Below are 20,524 nucleotides of genomic sequence, written 5' to 3' on the forward strand. Positions count from 1 at the left end.
ATCTTTAAAAACGTCCCTCTTATCTTGCTCATCATTTTTCAGCAGTTAAAGTTAACCTGCATGAACATTTGCAAATAAACAACTTTATTTTTACAATAGAAAAACAGATTCTCCAGATTACAATTAGTCCAATGATTTGAGTCAGGGAGAAAACCCAGATGCTGGATATAGGACATATGTAAATAGTCAAAAGCCATGGAAATTATTACAAGTGTCAAATAGGAAGGGAAGGATTGTATGAGCATTAGTCATTGACAGAAAAGAGGGAAGTTGGACGAGAGACAAAGCCAAAGCTGCGGGTAGAACAAGAAGAGAGGGCCTGTTAACTAACTTGTCGTTTTGGAGAATGTCACTGTGTCCAGAGCTTAGCTTCAATGTGGACCATGGGTACTTGGAGGGGCTGGTACGAGGACTGAAGGCCGGGATACTGACTCGGTCCGACTATCACAACCTGGCCCAATGTGACACACTAGAGGGTAAGCTGAGGTTTTTGTATCGTGGAATGTTTTGTTTACCAATTAGGGTCTATAACCCACTGTGTCAGTTGCAGTATTTGGCTTTACGTATAGTTTGCAATTACACAGATATCCATATATTGAGTAAGTCAGTGCAATGCGATGTTTGCACATTGCGGTTTGCTTGAATTCCGGCCTAAACTGTGGCAGACATGTGTGTGCGCGTGGGTGCTTGTGTACATGGGAGCAAGTGTGTGTGTACTCCTCGTTAGTCATCATAATCCTCACCAAACAATGGAAGCGAGTTATGGGCAGTTTGACAGGGGTCAATTATAGTCTTTAAAATAGAGTGATAATTACCCATAACTTTAAAGGTTAACTTCCAGTCAACCACTGGAACTGACTGGAATTACAGATTTGGACAAGCAAAAGTCAATGTGACTTATGAAAGACATAAAACATAATTTCACAGTTTTACAGACAAGTAGAAATGCATACTTGTTTTATGTGTCTCGAAATATTTCGAATTGTGTCTTTGTCGTTGACCAAACGTGTTATCATTCTGCAATATTCACTTTGGGTTTGTTATCATTCACCAACATTCACTATTGAATTGGCTCTAAAATAGTGAACACACAGTGTTGAAAATACTATTTTGGTCCAGTGCTATAATTAATATTGCTACACCTAGGGGTACTCAGATTGTTATTGGAGTTGCCAGCACCACAAGGCACCCTCATGGCATCAATGGTTCAATCTCCTGTCCACATATGACCTGTGTCTTTTCACAATATCTCAATGTAGACATGAAGCTGCACCTGCAGAGTACAGACTACGGCAGCCTCCTGACCGCTGGGAACGAGGACCTGACCGTGTCTCTCATTGACCACAGACTGAAGGAGAACATTCTGACTGAGTTCCGCTGCCTACGCGCTCACTCCCTAGCACCCCTCTCCACCTTCCTCGACTACATCACGTAGGAGTGTTCTAATAAATCCCTTCTGTCTGCCTATCTCTGTAGGCCTGCCTGTCTGTCTGCCTATCTCTGGAGGCCTGCCTGTCTGTCTGCCTATCTCTGTAGGCCTGCCTGTCTGTCTGCCTATCTCTGTAGGCCTGCCTGTCTGTCTGCCTATCTCTGGAGGCCTGCCTGTCTGTCTGTCTATCTCTGTAGGCCTGCCTGTCTGTCTGCCTATCTCTGTAGGCCTGCCTGTCTGTCTATCTCTGTAGGCCTGCCTGTCTGTCTGCCTATCTCTGTAGGCCTGCCTGTCTGTCTGCCTATCTCTGTAGGCCTGCCTGTCTGTCTGCCTATCTCTGTAGGCCTGCCTGTCTGTCTGTCTATCCCTGTAGGCCTGCCTGTCTGTCTGCCTATCTCTGTAGGCCTGCCTGTCTGTCTGCCTATCTCTGTAGACCTGCCTGTCTGTCTGCCTATCTCTGTAGGCCTGCCTGTCTGTCTGCCTATCTCTGTAGGCCTGCCTGTCTGTCTGCCTATCTCTGTAGGCCTGCCTGTCTGTCTGCCTATCCCTGTAGGCCTGCCTGTCTGTCTGCCTATCTCTGGAGGCCTGCCTGTCTGTCTGTCTATCCCTGTAGGCCTGCCTGTCTGTCTGCCTATCTCTGGAGGCCTGCCTGTCTGTCTGTCTATCTCTGTAGGCCTGCCTGTCTGTCTGCCTATCTCTGTAGGCATGCCTGTCTGTCTGCCTATCTCTGTAGGCATGCCTGTCTGTCTGCCTATCTCTGTAGGCCTGCCTGTCTGTCTGCCTATCTCTGTAGGCCTGCCTGTCTGTCTGCCTATCTCTGTAGGCCTGCCTGTCTGTCTGCCTATCTCTGTAGGCCTGCCTGTCTGTCTGCCGGAATCTATACACCTTCCTTGACTAAGTACCTTCCTTGTATGCCAGTAATCTATACACCTTCCTTGACTAAGTACCTTCCTTGTATGCCAGTAATCTATACACCTTCCTTGACTAAGTACCTTCCTTGTATGCCAGTAATCTTACAGCTCCAAATGTATTACACATTTTTACAAATCTGAAATATGCGAAACACAAGTACTAGAGGGTCAACTTTTTTAAACTTGTTCTATACTTTATCTCACCAAGTTCATTTCCCCCCTTTTCCTCCTCTCCTTCCTCTTCTTGCAATCTATTTGGCCGTCAATTAATATTTTCTAGTGAACCATTGAAAAACTGAACAAAAACATAAAGTGTTGGTCCAATGTTTCATGATCTGAAAAAAACGATCCCATGAATTTTCCATGCGCACAAAAAGCTTATTTCTCTCATATTTCCTGCACAAATTTGTTAACATCCCTGTTAGTGAGCATTTCTCCTTTGCCAAGATAATCCATCCAACTGACTGGTGTGGCATATCAAGAAGCTGATTAAACAGCATGGTCATTACACCACTGCTGCTTGTGCTGGGGACAATAAAAGGCCATTCTAAAATGTGCATTTTTGTCATTCAACACATTGCCACAGATGTATCAAGTTTTGAGGGAGCGTGCAATTGGCATGTTGACTGCAGAAATGTCCACCAGAGCCGTTGCCAGAGAATTCAATGCTCATTTCTCTACCATAAGCCACCTCCAACGCGTTTTAGAGATGCCAGCCTCACAACCGGCCTCACAACAGCAGATCACAGGTTGCTGATGTCAACGTTGTGAACAGGGTGCCCCATGGTAGCGGTGGGTTTATGGTATGGGCAGGTATAAGCTACAGACAGAGAACACAATTGCATTTTATTGATGGCAATTTGAATGATCCTGAGGTCCATTGTCATGCCATTCTTCCGCTTGGTAGATTTTATTTGTCACATCCACATGGTTAGCAGATGTTATTGCAAGTGTAGCGAAATGCTTGTGCTTCTAGTTCTGACAGTGCAGCAACATCTAACAAGTAATATCTAACAATTCCACAACAAATACCTAATACACACAAATCTAAGTAAAGGAAGGAATAAGACTATATAAATATAAATATATGGATGAGCAATGACAGAGCGTCATAGGCTAAGATAATAAGGTAATAGATAGTATTGAATACAGTATATACATATGAGATGAGTAATGCAAGATATGTAAACATTATTAAAGTGGCATTATTAAAGTGACTAGTGATCCATTTATTAAAGTGGCCAATGATTTCAAGTCTGTATGTAGGCAGCAACCTCTCTGTTAGTAGTTTGCCCCCGAGATGCGTTGTGCAGACCGCACCACCCTCTGGAGAGCCCTGTGGTTATGGGCGGTGCAGTTGCCGTACCAGCCGGTGATACAGCCCGACAGGATGCTCTCAATTGTGCATCTGTAAAAGTTGGTGAGGATTTTAGGTGACAAGCCAAATTTCGTCAGCCTTCTGAAGTTGAAGAGGATCTGTTGCGCCTTCTTCACCACACTGTCTGTGTGGGTGGACCATTTCAGTTTGTCAGTGATGTGTACGCCGAGGAACTTAAAACTTTCCACCTTCTCCACTGCTGTCCCGTCAATGTAGATAGCGAGTTGCTCCTTCTTCTGATCATCTCCTTTGTTTAGTTGACGTTGAGTGAGAAGTTATTTTCCTGACACCACACTCCAACAGCCCTCACCTCCTCCCTGTAGGCTGTACCAACTCCGACAGCATATCCCGAGAAAGCCATGTTTCCGTGAAACAGAGTATGTTACAATCCTTGATGTCTCTCTGGAAAGCAACCCTTGCCCTGATTTTGTCAATCTAGGGACTGGAAATTAGCGAGGAATATACTCGGAAGCGGTGGGTGGTGTGCGCGCCTCCGAAGTCTGACCAGAAGACCGCTCCGTCTCCCTCTTCTCTGGCGGCATTGTTTTGGGTCGGCCTCTGGAATCAGTTCAAATGCCCTGGGTGGTGCTGACCAAGGATCTACTTCGGGAAAGTCGCATAGCTTTTGCTTTCATGTCTGGGAGGTGCTAGAGAAAATCCTCAAGCGTCTCCCGGCATTATACCCATCGTGGAAATTGACATTTGCTGCACGGAGTCGCATTAGTAGAAATCCTATGCAGCCGAGTTTACAAGTTCGAACACTGGAATGTGTGATGTAATCTACACACCTCGATTAGGCTGATAGAAATCTTCATTACTTTGTTGAATGATTTTAAATTGAAGTGTCATTATTTCTGTACAGCCTACACTTTCTCATTCTGCACTTCTAATGCAGGTGGAACGGGTGTGACTTGGTGAAAATGACCACCAGAGCAGCTGCTCACTGATTTGACAGCTCCAACGCAGTTACAACTCTGACGCCGCCAAAACACCAGCTATGCGGGTGTCGGCTAGTGCAGGTTAACGCTTAATCTGATTCAAGGAGTTGGTCTGATGGTGCCCTCTGATGTCATCGGCCTCCCCCTTGCCCCCCCCCCCCCTTTGTTAAAGGCCCAGAGCTGTAAAGAAAACTTGATTTTGTTTTATATACACTCACCCGACAGTTTATTAGGTTCACCACCCCGTTCACAAAAATGTATCGCTTCTACAGACAGTGAGCCACCTAGCATTGGTTTGCTATATAAAGCAGGCAGACAGGCATTGAGGCATTCAGTTACTGTTCAATTGAACGTTAGAATGGGCAAAACGAGTGACCTAAGCGACTTTGAGCGCGGTATGATCGTCGTGCCGGGCGCGCCAGATCAAGTATCTCAGAAACCACCTCCCTCCTGGGCTTTTCACACATTTTCGCCCACAGTGTCTTGGGTTTACCGTGAATGGTGTGACAAACAAAAAACACCCAGTCAGCGGCAGTCCTGTGGGCGAAAACAGCTCATTGATGAGAGCGGTCAATGGAGAATGGCAAGAATTGCACAAGCTAACGGGAAGGCCACAAACAGACAAATAACGGCACAGTACAACAGTGGTGTGCAAAATTACATCTCGGAACAAACTTGTCGATCCTTGTCAAGGATGGGCTATTGCAGCAGACGACAACACCGGGTTCAACTCCTATCAGCTAAAAACAAGAAGAAGCGGCCAGTTTTCTAAAACCAGCAGCCTTTTGTTCTGATGTTTCTGGAAAAACATTGCCTTGAACATGACAGCGAATTCAGTTTACTTGAGTGGCCTGAGCAGCCTGAATTCTTCGGGGCATTCTACAAGGTGTCAGAAACGTTGGTCCATGAGATGGAATGGGCTGTTTGCAGTGTGATTGTACTGCCAATCTGCAGCAACTGCGTGATGCCATCGTGTCAGCATTGACCAAATCCCTGTGGAACGTTTCTGACACCTTGTAGAATGCCCCAAAGAATTCATGCTGGTCTTGAGGAAAAGGGGAAGAGACTGCCTGCAATTTCAGCCTATTTTGGCGGGATGGCGTTTTAGCCTAAATTTGTTAATAGACCAATAAGAAAGAGAGTTCCAAACCTTTCTAGCAATAACAGCTAGTTTCAGTTTTCTCCTCCCCACTCCCAGACAATCCTAGCAAAATTCTTGCTTGATAAATTGCTCTTTGCTAAGAAGCTATTTTTGTGAATTGTTTACCATTTTAATTGAAAACAATCCTAGTAAGGTACTTAATTGTTACCCAGAAATGATTTGATATTGAGATAAAAACAGCTGCATTGGACCTTTAAGTAAATCAGGTGACACATAAGGTGAAAAGTGGACTGGAGTGCGAATTTAAAGCTCAGTAGTTGTTATGGGTATATTCGAATAGTACAGTAGCAATGTTTGAATGTTTCTCAAATGTATCCTTACCTTCATTGAGGTCATCACTGATCTGTATTTGATTGGATAAGTGAAGGTACATTTCCATCATATCACGTCCACTCATCAAAACTTAGCATGTTAAAATCAGGGAATTACGAAAGGTTGGATGGAATTACGAAAGGAGGAAAATGAATAATTTGAAAAGAAATGGAACTAGGTCCACATTCTCTCCCCTGTCTGTCTTTATCTCCTCCATGTTGCAGCTACAGTTACATGATTGACAACGTGGTGATGTTGATCACCGGTGCCCTGAAGCAGAGGGACGTGGCAGAGCTTCTGCCACGGTGCCACCCACTGGGGATGTTTGACCAGATGGCAGCGGTTGGCATTGCCCGCACACCTGCTGAGCTCTACTGTGCCATCCTGGTAGACACACCTCTGGGTAATCACTACAGTGGGCATATTCTGTGGGCATCTGTGCCAGTGGGACTGACTAATAAATCAGATTGACTATCTATAATGTACATATCTATGAAAACCTTCTTTGAATATCTAGTGTAATATGAATATGAAATCCAAATGCTTCATGAATATTATATTGACAAAATACAAGCTTTTTGCTTGTTTTTGGATTCTTATCATTAGGCTTTATTATTAATACGCTATAAGTAATTTATTGACCAGAATGTCCACTCACCTAGTTTTCTAGAGCATACCGCAACCAGTGCATTAAAAGGCAGCATGCTTGCACTATTTAGAAGTGAGTAGCCTTCCCCTGAAGAGAGTACGTAATAACTCAGAGGATGGTGTAACATTGCCTCCTGCTGCTCACTAGTATCAACTCTGTGGCTGTAACGTCTCCTATTGCTGTGAAGGTTTATGGACGTGTCAGTGTTCTGGGTCTGGGTTTATTACCATTCAATCTATACACTCGGCTCTTTTGGGTTCTATGTCGAACCCTCTGTGGAAAGGGTTCTATATGGAACACAAAATGGTTCTATCTGGAACCAAAAAGGGTTCTACCTAGTTACAAATGGGTTCTACAAAGGGTTCTCCTATGTGGACAGCCGGAGAACCATTTCAGGTTCTAGATGGCACCTTTTTTTCTAAGAGTGTATGTGTGCTACTTTGTCTTTTCAGCTCTGTTCTTCCAGGATGCTGTGTCTGAGGCCAACCTGGATGAGATGGGTGCTGAGATCATGAGAAACAAACTGTACAAGGTGATGTGGCATCAAATCAGTTGAATGTAGAAACATCTCTGCATTTCCTCACATTTTGAGCACTACCATACACAGGCATGGAATGAATCTGGTCTCCAAAATGGCATGTAAATCAAATCAAATCAAATGTTATTTGTTACATATGCCGAATACAACAATTCCTTACAGTGAAATGCTTACTTAACCAACAATGCAGTTTTAAGAAAAACAAATAGAAATAACAAATAATTAAGGAGCAACAATAAAATAACATTAGCGAGGCTATATACAGGGGGTACTGGTACAGAGTCAATGTGTGGGGGCATCGGTTATTCAAGGTAACTGACGTAATATGTACATGTAGATAGAGGTAAAGTGACTATGCATGGATAATAAACAGAGAGTAGCAGCAGCGTAAACATGGGGGGTGGGAACAATGCAAATAGTCTGGGTAGCCATTTGATTAACTGTTCAAGAGTTTTATGGCTTGGGGGTAGAAGCTGTTGGGGGCAGAAGCTGTACCGCTTGCCGTGCGATAGCATAGAGAACAGTCTATGACTAGGGTGGCTGGAGTCCTTGGCAATTGTTTGGGCATTCCTCTGACACCACCTGGTATAGAGGTCCTGGATGGCAGGAGTCTTGGCCCCAGTGATGTACTGGGCCGTACGCACTACCCTCTGTAGTGCCTTGCGGTCGGAGGCCGAGCAGTTGCGATACCAGGCGGTAATGCACCCAGTCAGGATGCTCTCGATGGTTCACCTGTAGAACTTTTTGACGATTTGATAACTCATGCAAAATCTTTACAGTCTCCTGTGATGGAATAGGCATTGTCGTGCCCTCTTCATGACTGTCTTGGTGTGTTTAGACCATGATAGTTTGTTGGTGATGTGGACACCAAGAACCTGAACCTCTCAACCTGCTCCTCTACAGCTCCGCCGATGAGAATGGGGCGTGCTCGGTCCTCCTTTTTCTGTTGTCCACAATCATCTCCTTTGTCTTGATCACGTTGAGGGAGAGGTTGTTATTCTGGCACCACACTGCTAGGTCTCTGACCTCCCTATAGGCTGTCTCATCATTGTCAGTGATCAGGCCTACCACTGTTGTGTCGTTGGCGAACTTAATGATGGTGTTGGAGTTGTGCCTGGCCATGCAGTCGTGGGTGAACAGGGAGTACAGGAGGGGACTGAGCACGCACCCCTGAGGGGACCCTGTGTTGAGGATCAGCGTGGCAGATGTGTTGTTACCTACCCTTACCACCTGGGGGCGGCCCGTCAGGAAGTCCAGGACCCAGTTGCAGAGGGAGGTGTTTAGTCCCAAGGTCCTTAGCTTAGTGATGAGCTTTGAGGGCACTATGGTGTTGAACGCTGAGCTGTAGTCAATGAATAGCATTCGTACGTAGGTGTTCCTTTTGTCTAGGTGGGAAAGGGCAGTGTGGAGTGCAATAGAGATTGTATCATCTGTGGATCTGTTTGGGCAGTATGCAAATTGGAGTGGGTCTAGGGTTTCTGGGATAATGGTGTTGATGTGAGCCATGAACAGCCTTTCATAGCACGTCATGGCTACAGACGTGAGTGCTACGGGTCGGTAGTCATTTAGGCAGGTTACCTTGGTGTTCTTCAACTGCTGTTGATAGAGACTAGTGGATCAGTAGCGCCTGTAGTCTCCTAGCCAACCAGGCTTCATCATGGCCATGGTGGGAGGTGGTGGCACAGGCTAGCTCTGTAACGTAAATGAAAAAGAATAAAACATTAGAAAACACCCACAACTGGGCGTGATGTTCAGCTTAACATTAAATCAATTAAATACCTCCTCCAAAGGTGCACTTTTGTCGACCCATCTGTTGAGAGCTTTCTCCCAGGCTTTCTCCTCTCGGGAGGAGAGATTAACAGGAGTCAGGATCTAACCATCAATAAGGAGATAAAAATGTTTGTGTAATGTAAAGAAAATTCTAGGTGTAGTACCTTTAACTCATTACCAGAGTAAACTCCAAAATGGTGTTACATATGACTCCATGGGGGTTAAATTAACTCTTGTGATTTTACTGTGTAGATCCAAAACTTTGATTTGATTTATAGTCAAGCACTGCTAAAATGGTGATTGCTCTTAAAACTTCTTATGGCTGCAGAGGCAGTATTGAGTAGCTTGTATGAAAAGGTGCCCAGAGTAAACTGCCTGCTCCTCAGTCCCAGTTGCTAATATATGCATATTATTATTAGTATTGGATAGAGAACACTCTGAAGTTTCTAAAACTGTTTGAATGATGTCTGTGAGTATAACAGAACTCATATGGCAGGCAAAAACCTGAGAAAAAAATCCAACCAGGAAGTGGGAAATCTGAGGTTTGTAGGTTTTCAAGTCATCGCCGATCGAATACACAGTGGGATATGGGTCATTTTGCACTTCCTACGGCTTCCACTAGATGTCAACAGTCTTTAGAACCTTGTCTGATGCTTCTACTGTGAAGGGATTGAGTAAGGTCTATCATGACCTGAACATGCGCTGACCATGCGCACTCTCATGTGAGAGCGAGCTCTGTTCCATCGCACTTCTGAAGACAAAGGAATTCTCCTGTTGGAACATTATTGAAGATTTATGTTAAAAACATCCTAAAGATTGATTCAATACATTGTTTGACATGTTTCTACTGACTGTTACGGAACTTTTTGACATTTCATCTGCTTTTAGTGAACGCGCTTCGTGACTTTGGATTTGTTTACCAAACGCGCTAACAAAAGTAGCTATTTGGACATAAATGATGGACATTACCGAACAAAACAAACATTTCTTGTGGAAGTGGGAGTCCTGGGAGTGCATTCTGACGAAGATCAGCAAAGGTAAGTGAAGATTTATAATGCTATTTCTGACTTTTGTTGACTCCACAATTTGGCGGGTAACTGTATGGCTTGCTTTTGTGGCTGAACGCTGTTCACAGATTATTGAATATTGTGCTTTTGCCGTAAAGCTTTTTTGAAATCTGACACAGCGGTTGCATTAAGAACAAGTTTATCTTTAATTCTATGTAAAACATGTATCTTTCATCAAAGTGTATGATGAGTATTTCTGTTATTTGATGTGGCTCTCTGCAATTTCTCTGGGAATTCTGGAGGCATTTCTGAACATGGCGCCAATGTAAACTGAGGTTTTTGGATATAAATATGAACTTTATCGAACAAAACATATATGTATTGTGTAACATGAAGTCCTATGAGTGTCATCTGATGAAGATCATCAAAGGTTAGTGATTCATTTTATCTATATTTCTGCTTTTTGTGACTCCTGTCTTTGGCTGGAGAAATGGCTGTGTTTTTCTGTGATTTGGCAGTGACCTAACATAATCGTTTGTGGTGCTTTCGCTGTAAAGCCTTTTTGAAATCGGACACTGTGGTGGGATTAACAAGAAGTGTATCTTTAAAATGGTGTGAAATACTTGTAGGCTTGAGGAATTTTAATTATGAGATTTCTGTTGTTTGAATTTGGCGCCCTGCACTTTCACTGGCTGTTAACGGGATTGCAGCCCTAAGAAGTTTTAAGCTTATTTTCATGACTGTGATCATGTTTATCTTTTACATCATCATTGAGAAAAGTGAATAAAATAAACAGAGACGTTTGTTTCTATGGTTTAGATCTGAAAGTGTCTTTTAATTTTAAACAGGCTTATTTGGAGGCATTCTATCAATTCTGCCAGGAGAGTGGAGGAGCCACAAAGAACATCATGTGTCCTATCCTGGAGGTATTGTAAACCATTCTTTCCTCTTACCTGAGACATTACCAGTTACAGTTTGAATGAGTCGTTTTATCCTGTGTGTCTGTGTGTGTGTTTTGAGAGTGTATATGTACTGTAAACTGATACTGCATGTCTTACCCTCTCTATTTGTCTGTGGTCTATTTGTTTTACCTTTACATGTGACCCTTTATATTTTCTCTCTCTCTCTCTCTGTCCGTGTTTTATATGTGTGTGTGTTTGCCAGTGAGCCTCTATGTGTTACCCCTCTGTGGGTATTTGTTGTTTACTTCCTGTGTGTATGTTGCAGTTTGAGGCCGACCGGCGTGCGTTCATCATCACAGTGAACTCGTTCGGGACAGACCTGAGTGGGGGGGAGAGGAGCGCCCTGTACCCCTCCTGTGGGAGACTGTACCCCGAGGGGCTCCGTCTCTTGGCCAGGGCAGAGGACTACGAGCAGGTCAAAGCTGTGGCCGACTACTACCATGTGAGTTTCAAAGCAATGGAAAAATGTCAATGGAAACCCAAACTAGGCATTACATATAGGACAACTCTAGGCAGTCCCTCCGTGTTTCAGGGTTCTTCTGTTCGGTGCCTAATGAACACAAGCCCCATCAGTTGGACTACTACTGTATAATTAAAGTAAGATTTATAATGCAGGGTTTAACTTAACTCGAGAATTAGACCGTTTCTGCTTTCATGGACATCTGAATATTAGTTTTATTTCTATACTCTCTGTGCTGCTGCGTTTTGTATGACTACACCCTGTTTATGCAGTGAATCAGACTACTACCGCATGGTTTAAGCTGACTACAGTCTGATACTACATTGTATTAGATACATCATGTCTTATTATGGTTATTATGTCTTATTAGTTGATATGATTTTGATATCCTCCAGGACTATAAACTCATATTTGATGAACCTGAGGCAGGATCCTCCAGAACCCTGGAGGACAGATTCTTTGAGCGGGAGGTAAGATTCATCTCATGCAATACATTTAGACTGAGGATGTGGTCTATATGCACATTCTACGCTACCGTTCAAAAGTTTGGGGTCACTTAGAAATGTCCTTGTTTTTGAAAGAAAAGCATACTTTGTCCATTAAAATAACATCAAATTGATCAGAAATACATTGTAGACATTGTTAATGTTGTAAAAGACTATTGTAGCTGGAAACGGCTGATTTTTTATGGAATATCTACATAGGCGTACAGAGGCCCATTATCAGCAACCATCACTCCTGTGTTCCAATGGCACGTTGTGTTAGCTAATCCAAGTTTATCCTTTTAAAAGGCTAATTGATCATTAGAAAACCCTTTTGCAATTATGTTAGCACAGCTGAAAACTGTTGTGCTGATTAAAGAAGCAATAAACTGACCTTCTTTAGACTAGTTGAGTATCTGGAGCATCAGCATTTGTTGGTTCGATTACAGGCTCAAAATGGCCAGAAACAACGACCTTTCTTCTGAAACTCGTCCATCTATTCTTGTTCTGAGAAAGGAAGGCTGTTCCATGCAAGAAATTGCCAAGAAACTGAAGATCTCGTACAACGGAGTATACTACTCCCTTCACAGAACAGCGCAAACTGGCACTAACCAAAATAGAAAGAGGAGTGGGAGGCCCCGGTGCACAACTGAGTAAGAGGACAAGTACATTAGAGTGTCTAGTTTGAGAAACAGACGCCTCACAAGTCCTCAACTGGCAGCTTCATTAAATGGTACCCGCAAAACACCAGTCTCAACGTCAACAGTGAAGAGGCGACTCCGGGATGCTGGCCTTTAGACAGATTTGCAAAGAAAAAGCCATATCTCAGACTGGTCAGTAAAAAGAAAAGATTAAGATGGGCAAAATAACACAGACACACAGAGTAAGATTGTAAAAAAGTGTTATGGACAGATTAATCTAAGTTTGAGGTGTTCGAATCACAAAGAAGAACATTCGTGAGATGCAGAAAAAATGAAAAGATGCTGGAGGAATGCTTGACGCCATCTGTCAAGCATGGTGGAGGCAATGTGATGGTCTGGGGGTGCTTTGGTGGTGGTAAAGTGGGAGATTTGTACAGGGTAAAAGGGATCTTGAAGAAGGAAGGCGATCACTCCATTTTGCAACGCCATGCCATACCCTGTGGACGGCGCTTAATTGGAGCCAATTTCCTCCTACAGCAGGACAATGACCCAAAGCACAGCTCCAAACTATGTAAGAACTATTTAGGGAAGAAGCAGTCAGCTGGTATTCTGTCTATAATGGAGTGGCCAGCACAGTCACAGGATCTCAACCCTATTGATATGTTGTGGGGGCAGCTTGACCGTATGGTACGTAAGAAGTGCCCATCAAGCCAATCCAACTTGTGGGAGTTGCTTCAAAAAGCATGGGGTGAAATCTCTCCATATTACCTCAACAAATTGACAACTAGAATGCCAAAGGTCTGTAGGGCTGTAATGGCTGCAAATGGAGGATTCTTTGACGAAAGCAAAGTTTGAAGGACACAATTATTATTTAAATTAAAAATCATTATTTATACCTTGTCAATGTCTTGACTATATTTCCTATTCATTTTGCAACTAATTTCATGTTTCTAAGTGACCCCAAACTTTTGAAAGGTTCTACATTATTCTCTCTCTCTCTCTCTCTCTCTCTCTCTCTCTCTCTCTCTCTCTCTCTCTCTCTCTCTCTCTCTCTCTCTCTCTCTCTCTCTCTCTCTCTCTCTCTCTCTCTCTCTCTCTCTCTCTCTCTCTCTCTCTCTCTCTCTCTCTCTCTCTCTCTCTCTCTCTCTCTCTCTCTCTCTCTCTCTCTCTCTCTCTCTCTCTCTCTCTCTCTCTCTCTCTCTCTCTCTCTCTCTCTCTCTCTCTCTCTCTCTCTCTCTCTCTCTCTCTCTCTCTCTCTCTCTCTCTCTCTCTCTCTCTCTCTCTCTCTCAGGTGCAGCTGAACACGCTGGCCTTTCTGGAGCAGTTCCATTTGGGGGTGTTCTATTCCTACATCAAGCTGAAGGAGCAGGAGGCTCGCAACATCGTCTGGATCGCAGAGTGTGTCACACAGAGACAGAAGTCTAAGATCAACAACTACATCCCCATCTTCTAAAGGACAAACACACTGTCTGTTGTAGCAGTTACACACCTTTTTGTATTAGTAGTATTATTAGCAACGGTTGTCAAAATTGATAAAAGGTTAAAAAAATACAGTTCTGATAAATGTAACAGCTGCATAGACACTCAACTCTTTTTTTTAATAAACAAAAGGCTTCAAATATTGACTGTATTATAGCACATGAACAATTGTATAATGAGAGACAGAACAATCTATGGAATTCAGACATTTTGGTGGGACTTCAGGTATATAATTGAATGTCAAATATACAAAAATAAGAATTCTCAAATCAAATCGTATTCGTCACGTACACAGTTTACGACGGGTATAAAAGGTGCAGTGAAATGCTTTTGTCCCAACTCCCTCAACAATGCAGTACATTAGTCAATATCAATAATAACAAAAATAAGTAACAAGTGATAGAAGTAATATGAGAGGACTGTATTACACTGTATTTACAAATATAAAGTCTGTAGAATATATAGTATATAATAGAACTGCAGTGTTGACCGTTTATGTGGGTGTTTGTGTGTACGTTTGTGTGTAAGGGTTGGATGTGTGGGTAGTCAGTGCCAATAATATCTAGGTGTAGATAGTGTCTAAGGTGTAGGTCTGTCCAGGGAGACAGCTAGGGTTAGCTCGGCAGTCTGATGGCCTGGTGGTAGTAGCTGTCTTGGAGCCTGTTCGTCCGAAACCTGATAATCCGATACCGCTTGCCAGATGGTAACAAAGTGCAATATTGCAAAACACAGCTTAGCCTTTTGTTAATCCACCTGTCGTCTCAGATTTTGAAATTATGCTTTACAGCGAAAGCAATACAAACGTTTGTGTAAGTTTATCAATCGCTCGACAAAACAATAAGTACACTTAGCATCAGGTAACTTGGTCACGAAAATCAGAAAAGCAATCAAATTAATCGTTTACCTTTGATGATCTTCGGATGTTTTCACTCACGAGACTCCCAGTTAGACAACAAATGTTCCTTTTTTCCATAAAGATATTTTTTATATCCAAATACCTCCGTTAGTTTGCTGCGTTATGCCCAGGAATCCACCGGAAAGAGCGGTCACGACAACGCAGACAAAAATTCCAAATTATATCCATAATGTCCACAGAAACATGTCAAACGTTTTTTATAATCCATCCTCAGGGTGTTTTTCAAATATCTATTCGATAATATATCAACCGGGACAGTTGGCTTTTCACTGGGACCGGGAGTAACAATGGCTGCCTTTCCCTTTTGCGCACAACTCACTCGGAGAGCCCCCACCTATGCACTTACGCAATGTGGTCGTTCACGCTCATTCTTCAAAGTAAAAGCCTGAAACTATGTCTAAAGGCTGTTGACACCTTAAGGAAGCCATAGAAAAATAAGTCTGGTTGATATCCCTTTAAATGGGCAATAGGGATGCATAGGAACAGAGAGGTTTCAAAAACAGGGGCACTTCCTGATTGGATTTTCCTCCGGTTTTCGCCTGCAATATCAGTTCTGTTTAACTCACAGACAATATTAAGACAGTTTTGGAAACTCTAGAGTGTTTTCTATCCTAATCTGACAATTATATGCATATTCTAGTTTCGGGGGCTGAGAAATAGGCAGTTTCAAATGGGTACGTTTTTTAGACAAAAACGAAAATACCGCCCCCTAGTCTTAAGAAGTTTTCTTAAAGGGTGCATGCTTATTAGTAACTGGAATAAGTTTTCCTGACACCACACTCCGAGTGCCCTCACCTCCTCCCTGTAGGCTGTCTTGTCGCTGTTGGTAATCAAGCCCACTACTGTTGTGTCGTCTGCAAACTTGATGATTGAGTTGGAGGCTTGCATGGCCACTCAGTCATGGGTGAACAGGGAGTACAGGAGAGGGCTGGGGCACACACCCTTGTGGGGCCCCAGTGTCGAGGGTCAGCGAAGTAGGGATATTGTTTCCTACCTTGAGCACCTGGGCACAGCCCGTCAGAAAGTCCAGGACCCAATTGCACAGGTCAGGGTTGAGACCCAGGGCCTCCAGCTTGATGATGAGTTTGGAGGGTACTATGTTGTTGAGTGCTGAGCTGTAGTCAACGAACCACATTCTTACATAAGTATTCCTATTGTCCAGATGGGATAGGGCAGTGTGCAGTGTGATGGCGATTGCGTCGTCTGTGGACCTTTTGGGACGGTATGCAAACTGAAGTGGGTCTAAGGTGGCCGGTAAGGTGGAGGTGAAATGATCCTTGACTAGTCTCTCAAATCACTTCATGATGACAGAAGTGAGTGCTACAGGGTGGTAGTCATTTAGTTCAGTTATCTTTGCCTTCTTGGGTACAGGAACAATGGTAGCCATCTTGAAGCATGTGGGGACAACAGACTGGGATAGGGAGCGATTGAATATGTCCGTAAACACACCAGCCAGCTGGTCTGCGCATGCTCTGAGGACACAGCTAGGGATGCCATCTGGGCCAGCAGCCTTGCGAGGGTTAACACGTTTAAATGTTTTACTCACATCAGCCACGGAGAAGGAGAGGGGGGGTGCAGTTCTAGTAGTTATCCTCAAAGCGGGCAGTTCATGATTTCCTGTAGACCTGCCACATACGTCTCGTGTCTGAGCCGTTGAATTGCGACTCCACCTTCCCTGTACTGGCATTTCGCTTGTTTGATTGCCTTGCAGAGGGAATAACTACACTGTTTATATTCAGTCATATTCCCAGACCTTAATGCGGTGGATCGCGCTTTCAGTTTTGCGCGAATGCCACATCCATCCATGGTTTCTGGTTAGGGTAGGTTTTAATAGTCACAGTGGGTACAACATCTCCAATGCACTTCTTTATAAACGCACTCACCAAGTCAGCGTATAGGTCGATGTTGTTCCCTGAGGCTGACCGGAAACATATTCCAGTCCGCGTGATCAAAACAATCTTGAAGCATGGCATTCGATTGGTCAGACCAGCGTTGAATGGTTCTCGTCACTGGTACATCCTGTTTGAGTTTCTGCCTAGAAGACGGTAGGAGCAAGATTGTGTCATGGTCGGACTTGCCGAAGGGAGGGCAGGGGAGGGCTTTGTATGCATCGCGGAAGTTAGAGTAGCAGCGGTAGAGGTTTATAGCCCATGCGTGTAGCGCAATCAATATGCTGGTAGAATTTAAGTAGCCTTGTTCTCAAATTTGCTTTGTTAAAATCCCCAGCTACAATAAAAGCAGACTCAGGATATATTGTTTCCAGTTCGCATATAGTCCAGTGAAGTTCCTTGATGGCCGTCTTGGTGTCTGCTTGAGGGGGAATGTACACATCTGTGACTATAACTGACGAGAATTGTTTTGGTAGGTAAAATGGCCGGCATTTGATTGTAAGCAATTCTAGGTCGGGTGAGCAGAAGGACTTGAGTTCCTGTATGTTGTTATGATTACAGCATGAGTCGTTAATCATGAAGCATACACCCCCGCCCTTCCTCTTCCAAGAGAGGTGTTTATCTCAGTCGGCGCGATGCATGGAGAAGCCCGGTGTCTGAACCGATTCCGACAACATATCCCAAGACAGCCATGTTTCCGGTGAAACAGAGAATGTTACAATCTCTGATGTCTCACTGGAAGGCAACCCTTGCTCGAATTTCGTCTACCTTGTTGTCAAGAGACTGGACATTGGCTAGTAGTATACTCGAGAGCGGTGGGCGATGTGCACATCTACAGAGCCTGACCAGGTGGCCGCTTCGTCTGCCCCTTCTGCGATGCCGTAGTTTTGGGTCAACTACTGGAATTAGATCCATTGTCCTGGGTGGTGGTCCGAACAGAGGATCCACTTCGACTTTCCCGAAGCGGATCCTCTGTTCGGACCACCACCCAGGACAATGGATCTAACAACTATTCCTGGTCGTAATGTTGGTAAGTTGACGTTGCTCTTATATCCAATAGTTCTTCCCGGCTGTATATAATAAGACTTAAGATTTCCTGGAGTAACAATGTAAGAAATAATACATAAAAAAACAAAATATTGCATAGTTTTCTAAGAACTCGAAGTGAGTCGACCATCTCTGTCGGCGCCATCTTAGGCCCAGCCTTTGGAACTTTGGTTTTCCTAGATGTGTCATGGATCCCTCCAGAACTGTGTCATTATGCACACCTGTTCCCCATTCCCACTGATTGTAATTGTTTAAATGTGCCCTTTGGTTTCCATTGGGCGGTTGATTATTGTTCCAATGTCCGTCGGTGGGCTATTTTGGCTTTCGTGCCGCTTGTATTGCGCAGATGATTACGGGTCTCGTTCCATTGTATTTATTCGAGGTACTCCTCACTCTTTTGTTTGTGTTTCAACCCTGTGTTTTGTATACGTGTTTGTTTGGTCTTCGTCCCCATGCTTTTACATGGCACGCTGTAATTAGGGTAAAAATATATATACAGTGGGGAGAACAAGTATTTGATACACTGCCGATTTTGCAGGTTTTCCTACTTACAAAGCATGTAGAGGTCTGTAATTTTTATCATAGGTACACTTCAACTGTGAGAGACGGAATTTAAAACAAAAATCCAGAAAATCACATTGTATGATTTTTAAGTAATTAATTCGCATTTTATTGCATGACATAAGTATTTGATACATCAGAAAAGCAGAACTTAATATTTGGTACAGAAACCTTTGTTTGCAATTACAGAGATCATACGTTTCCTGTAGTTCTTGACCAGGTTTGCACACACTGCAGCAGGGATTTTGGCCCACTCCTCCATACAGACCTTCTCCAGATCCTTCAGGTTTCGGGGCTGTCGCTGGGCAATACGGACTTTCAGCTCCCTCCAAAGATTTTCTATTGGGTTCAGGTCTGGAGACTGGCTAGGCCACTCCAGGACCTTGAGATGCTTCTTACGGAGCCACTCCTTAGTTGCCCTGGCTGTGTGTTTCGGGTCGTTGTCATGCTGGAAGACCCAGCCACGACCTATATTCAATGCTCTTACTGAGGGAAGGAGGTTGTTGGCCAAGATCTCGCGATGCATGGCCCCATCCATCCTCCCCTCAATACGGTGCAGTCATCCTGTCCCCTTTGCAGAAAAGCATCCCCAAAGAATGATGTTTCCACCTCCAAGCTTCACGGTTAGGATGGTGTTCTTGGGGTTGTACTAATCCTTCTTCTTCCTCCAAACACGGCGAGTGGAGTTTAGACCAAAAAGCTCTATTAATGTCTCATCAGACCACATGACCTTCTCCAATTCCTCCTCTGGATCATCCAGATGGTCATTGGCAAACTTCAGACGGGCCTGGACATGCGCTGGCTTGAGCAGGGGGACCTTGCGTGCGCTGCAGGATTTTAATCCATGACGGCGTAGTGTGTTACTAATGGTTTTCTTTGAGACTGTGGTCCCAGCTCTCTTCAGGTCATTAACCAGGTCCTGCCGTGTAGTTCTGGGCTGATCCCTCACCTTCCTCATGATCATTGATGCCCCACGAGGTGAGATCTTGCATGGAGCCCCAGACCGAGGGTGATTGACCGTCATCTTGAACTTCTTCCATTTTCTAATAATTGCGCCAACAGTTGTTGCCTTCTCACCAAACTGCTTACCTATTGTCCTGTAGCCCATCCCAGCCTTGTGCAGGTCTACAATTTTATCCCTGATGTCCTTACACAGCTCTCTGGTCTTGGCCATTGTGGAGAGGTTGGAGTCTGTTTGATTGAGTGGGTGGACAGGTGTCTTTTATACAGGTAACGAGTTCAAACAGGTGCAGTTAATACAGGTAATGAGTGGAGAACAGGAGGGCTTCTTAAAGAAAAACTAACAGGTCTGTGAGAGCCGGAATTCTTACTGGTTGGTAGGTGATCAAATACTTATGTCATGCAATAAAATGCTAATTAATTACTTAAAAATCATACAATGTGATTTCCTGGATTTTTGTTTTAGATTCCGTCTCTCATAGTTGAAGTGTACCTATGATAAAAATTACAGACCTCTACATGCTTTGTAAGTAGGAAAACCTGCAAAATCGGCAGTGTATCAAATACTTGTTCTCCCCACTGTATATTACGCATTCCTGCACCTGTCTCCCGATCCCTTTATACCAACGTGACAAGATGTGGCTAATATATTGTGATCACCATATCCAATGGATTTGGATAGTGCTTTAATGGGTCACGTTCAAATGGCAACATACTGTAATTCTGCTGTATGAAGGTGGACTGCTTGTTAAACGTCCCCACCAAAAAATATTCTGCCCTCCGTTTTATGAATGCTATTCTACACATTTTTCCCTTGGCAGCAGTTTGTGATTCCGTTGCCCGACCTATGTTAATTATCTTAATATAATATACTGGAGGACATGTGTGCTTTTTCTGTGTTCTGAAGGGCACAGCTGTAAAGACAGGTCAATGGCACTCTCGTGTGTATTCCTACCAGTCAGGTTTTGAACCCAGAACTAAAAGTCAGACAAATAACTCCTGTAATGGGTGTTAAGGGACTGTCTGTTTTGTC

General features: G+C 43.8%; 1 protein-coding gene across 1 annotated transcript; it reads left to right on the top strand.

Annotated features, from left to right (window-relative positions):
• The first annotated feature begins 260 nt into the window (after positions 1–260).
• LOC139551046 (V-type proton ATPase subunit d 1-like) lies at positions 261–14,262 on the top strand. Its single transcript, XM_071362398.1, has 8 exons — positions 261–476; positions 1,260–1,431; positions 6,355–6,533; positions 7,232–7,311; positions 10,943–11,020; positions 11,322–11,498; positions 11,912–11,986; positions 13,931–14,262. Exons 1-8 carry the CDS (start codon positions 347–349, stop codon positions 14,090–14,092), a joined length of 1,053 nt encoding a protein of 350 aa, XP_071218499.1. The 5' UTR covers positions 261–346; the 3' UTR covers positions 14,093–14,262.
• Positions 14,263–20,524: the final 6,262 nt, after the last annotated feature.

The sequence above is a fragment of the Salvelinus alpinus genome, chromosome 23, assembly GCF_045679555.1.
Source record: "Salvelinus alpinus chromosome 23, SLU_Salpinus.1, whole genome shotgun sequence".
NCBI classification, from domain to species: Eukaryota; Metazoa; Chordata; class Actinopteri; order Salmoniformes; family Salmonidae; genus Salvelinus; species Salvelinus alpinus.

Bases quoted from the DNA above. Each gene is read 5' to 3' on its own strand.
- LOC139551046 (XM_071362398.1), top strand. From the start codon at position 347: ATGTCACTGTGTCCAGAGCTTAGCTTCAATGTGGACCATGGGTACTTG. The intron at 7,312-10,942 runs GTGATGTGGCAT...AATTTTAAACAG, and splicing joins TGAGAAACAAACTGTACAAG to GCTTATTTGGAGGCATTCTA. The intron at 11,987-13,930 runs GTAAGATTCATC...TCTCTCTCTCAG, and splicing joins ACAGATTCTTTGAGCGGGAG to GTGCAGCTGAACACGCTGGC.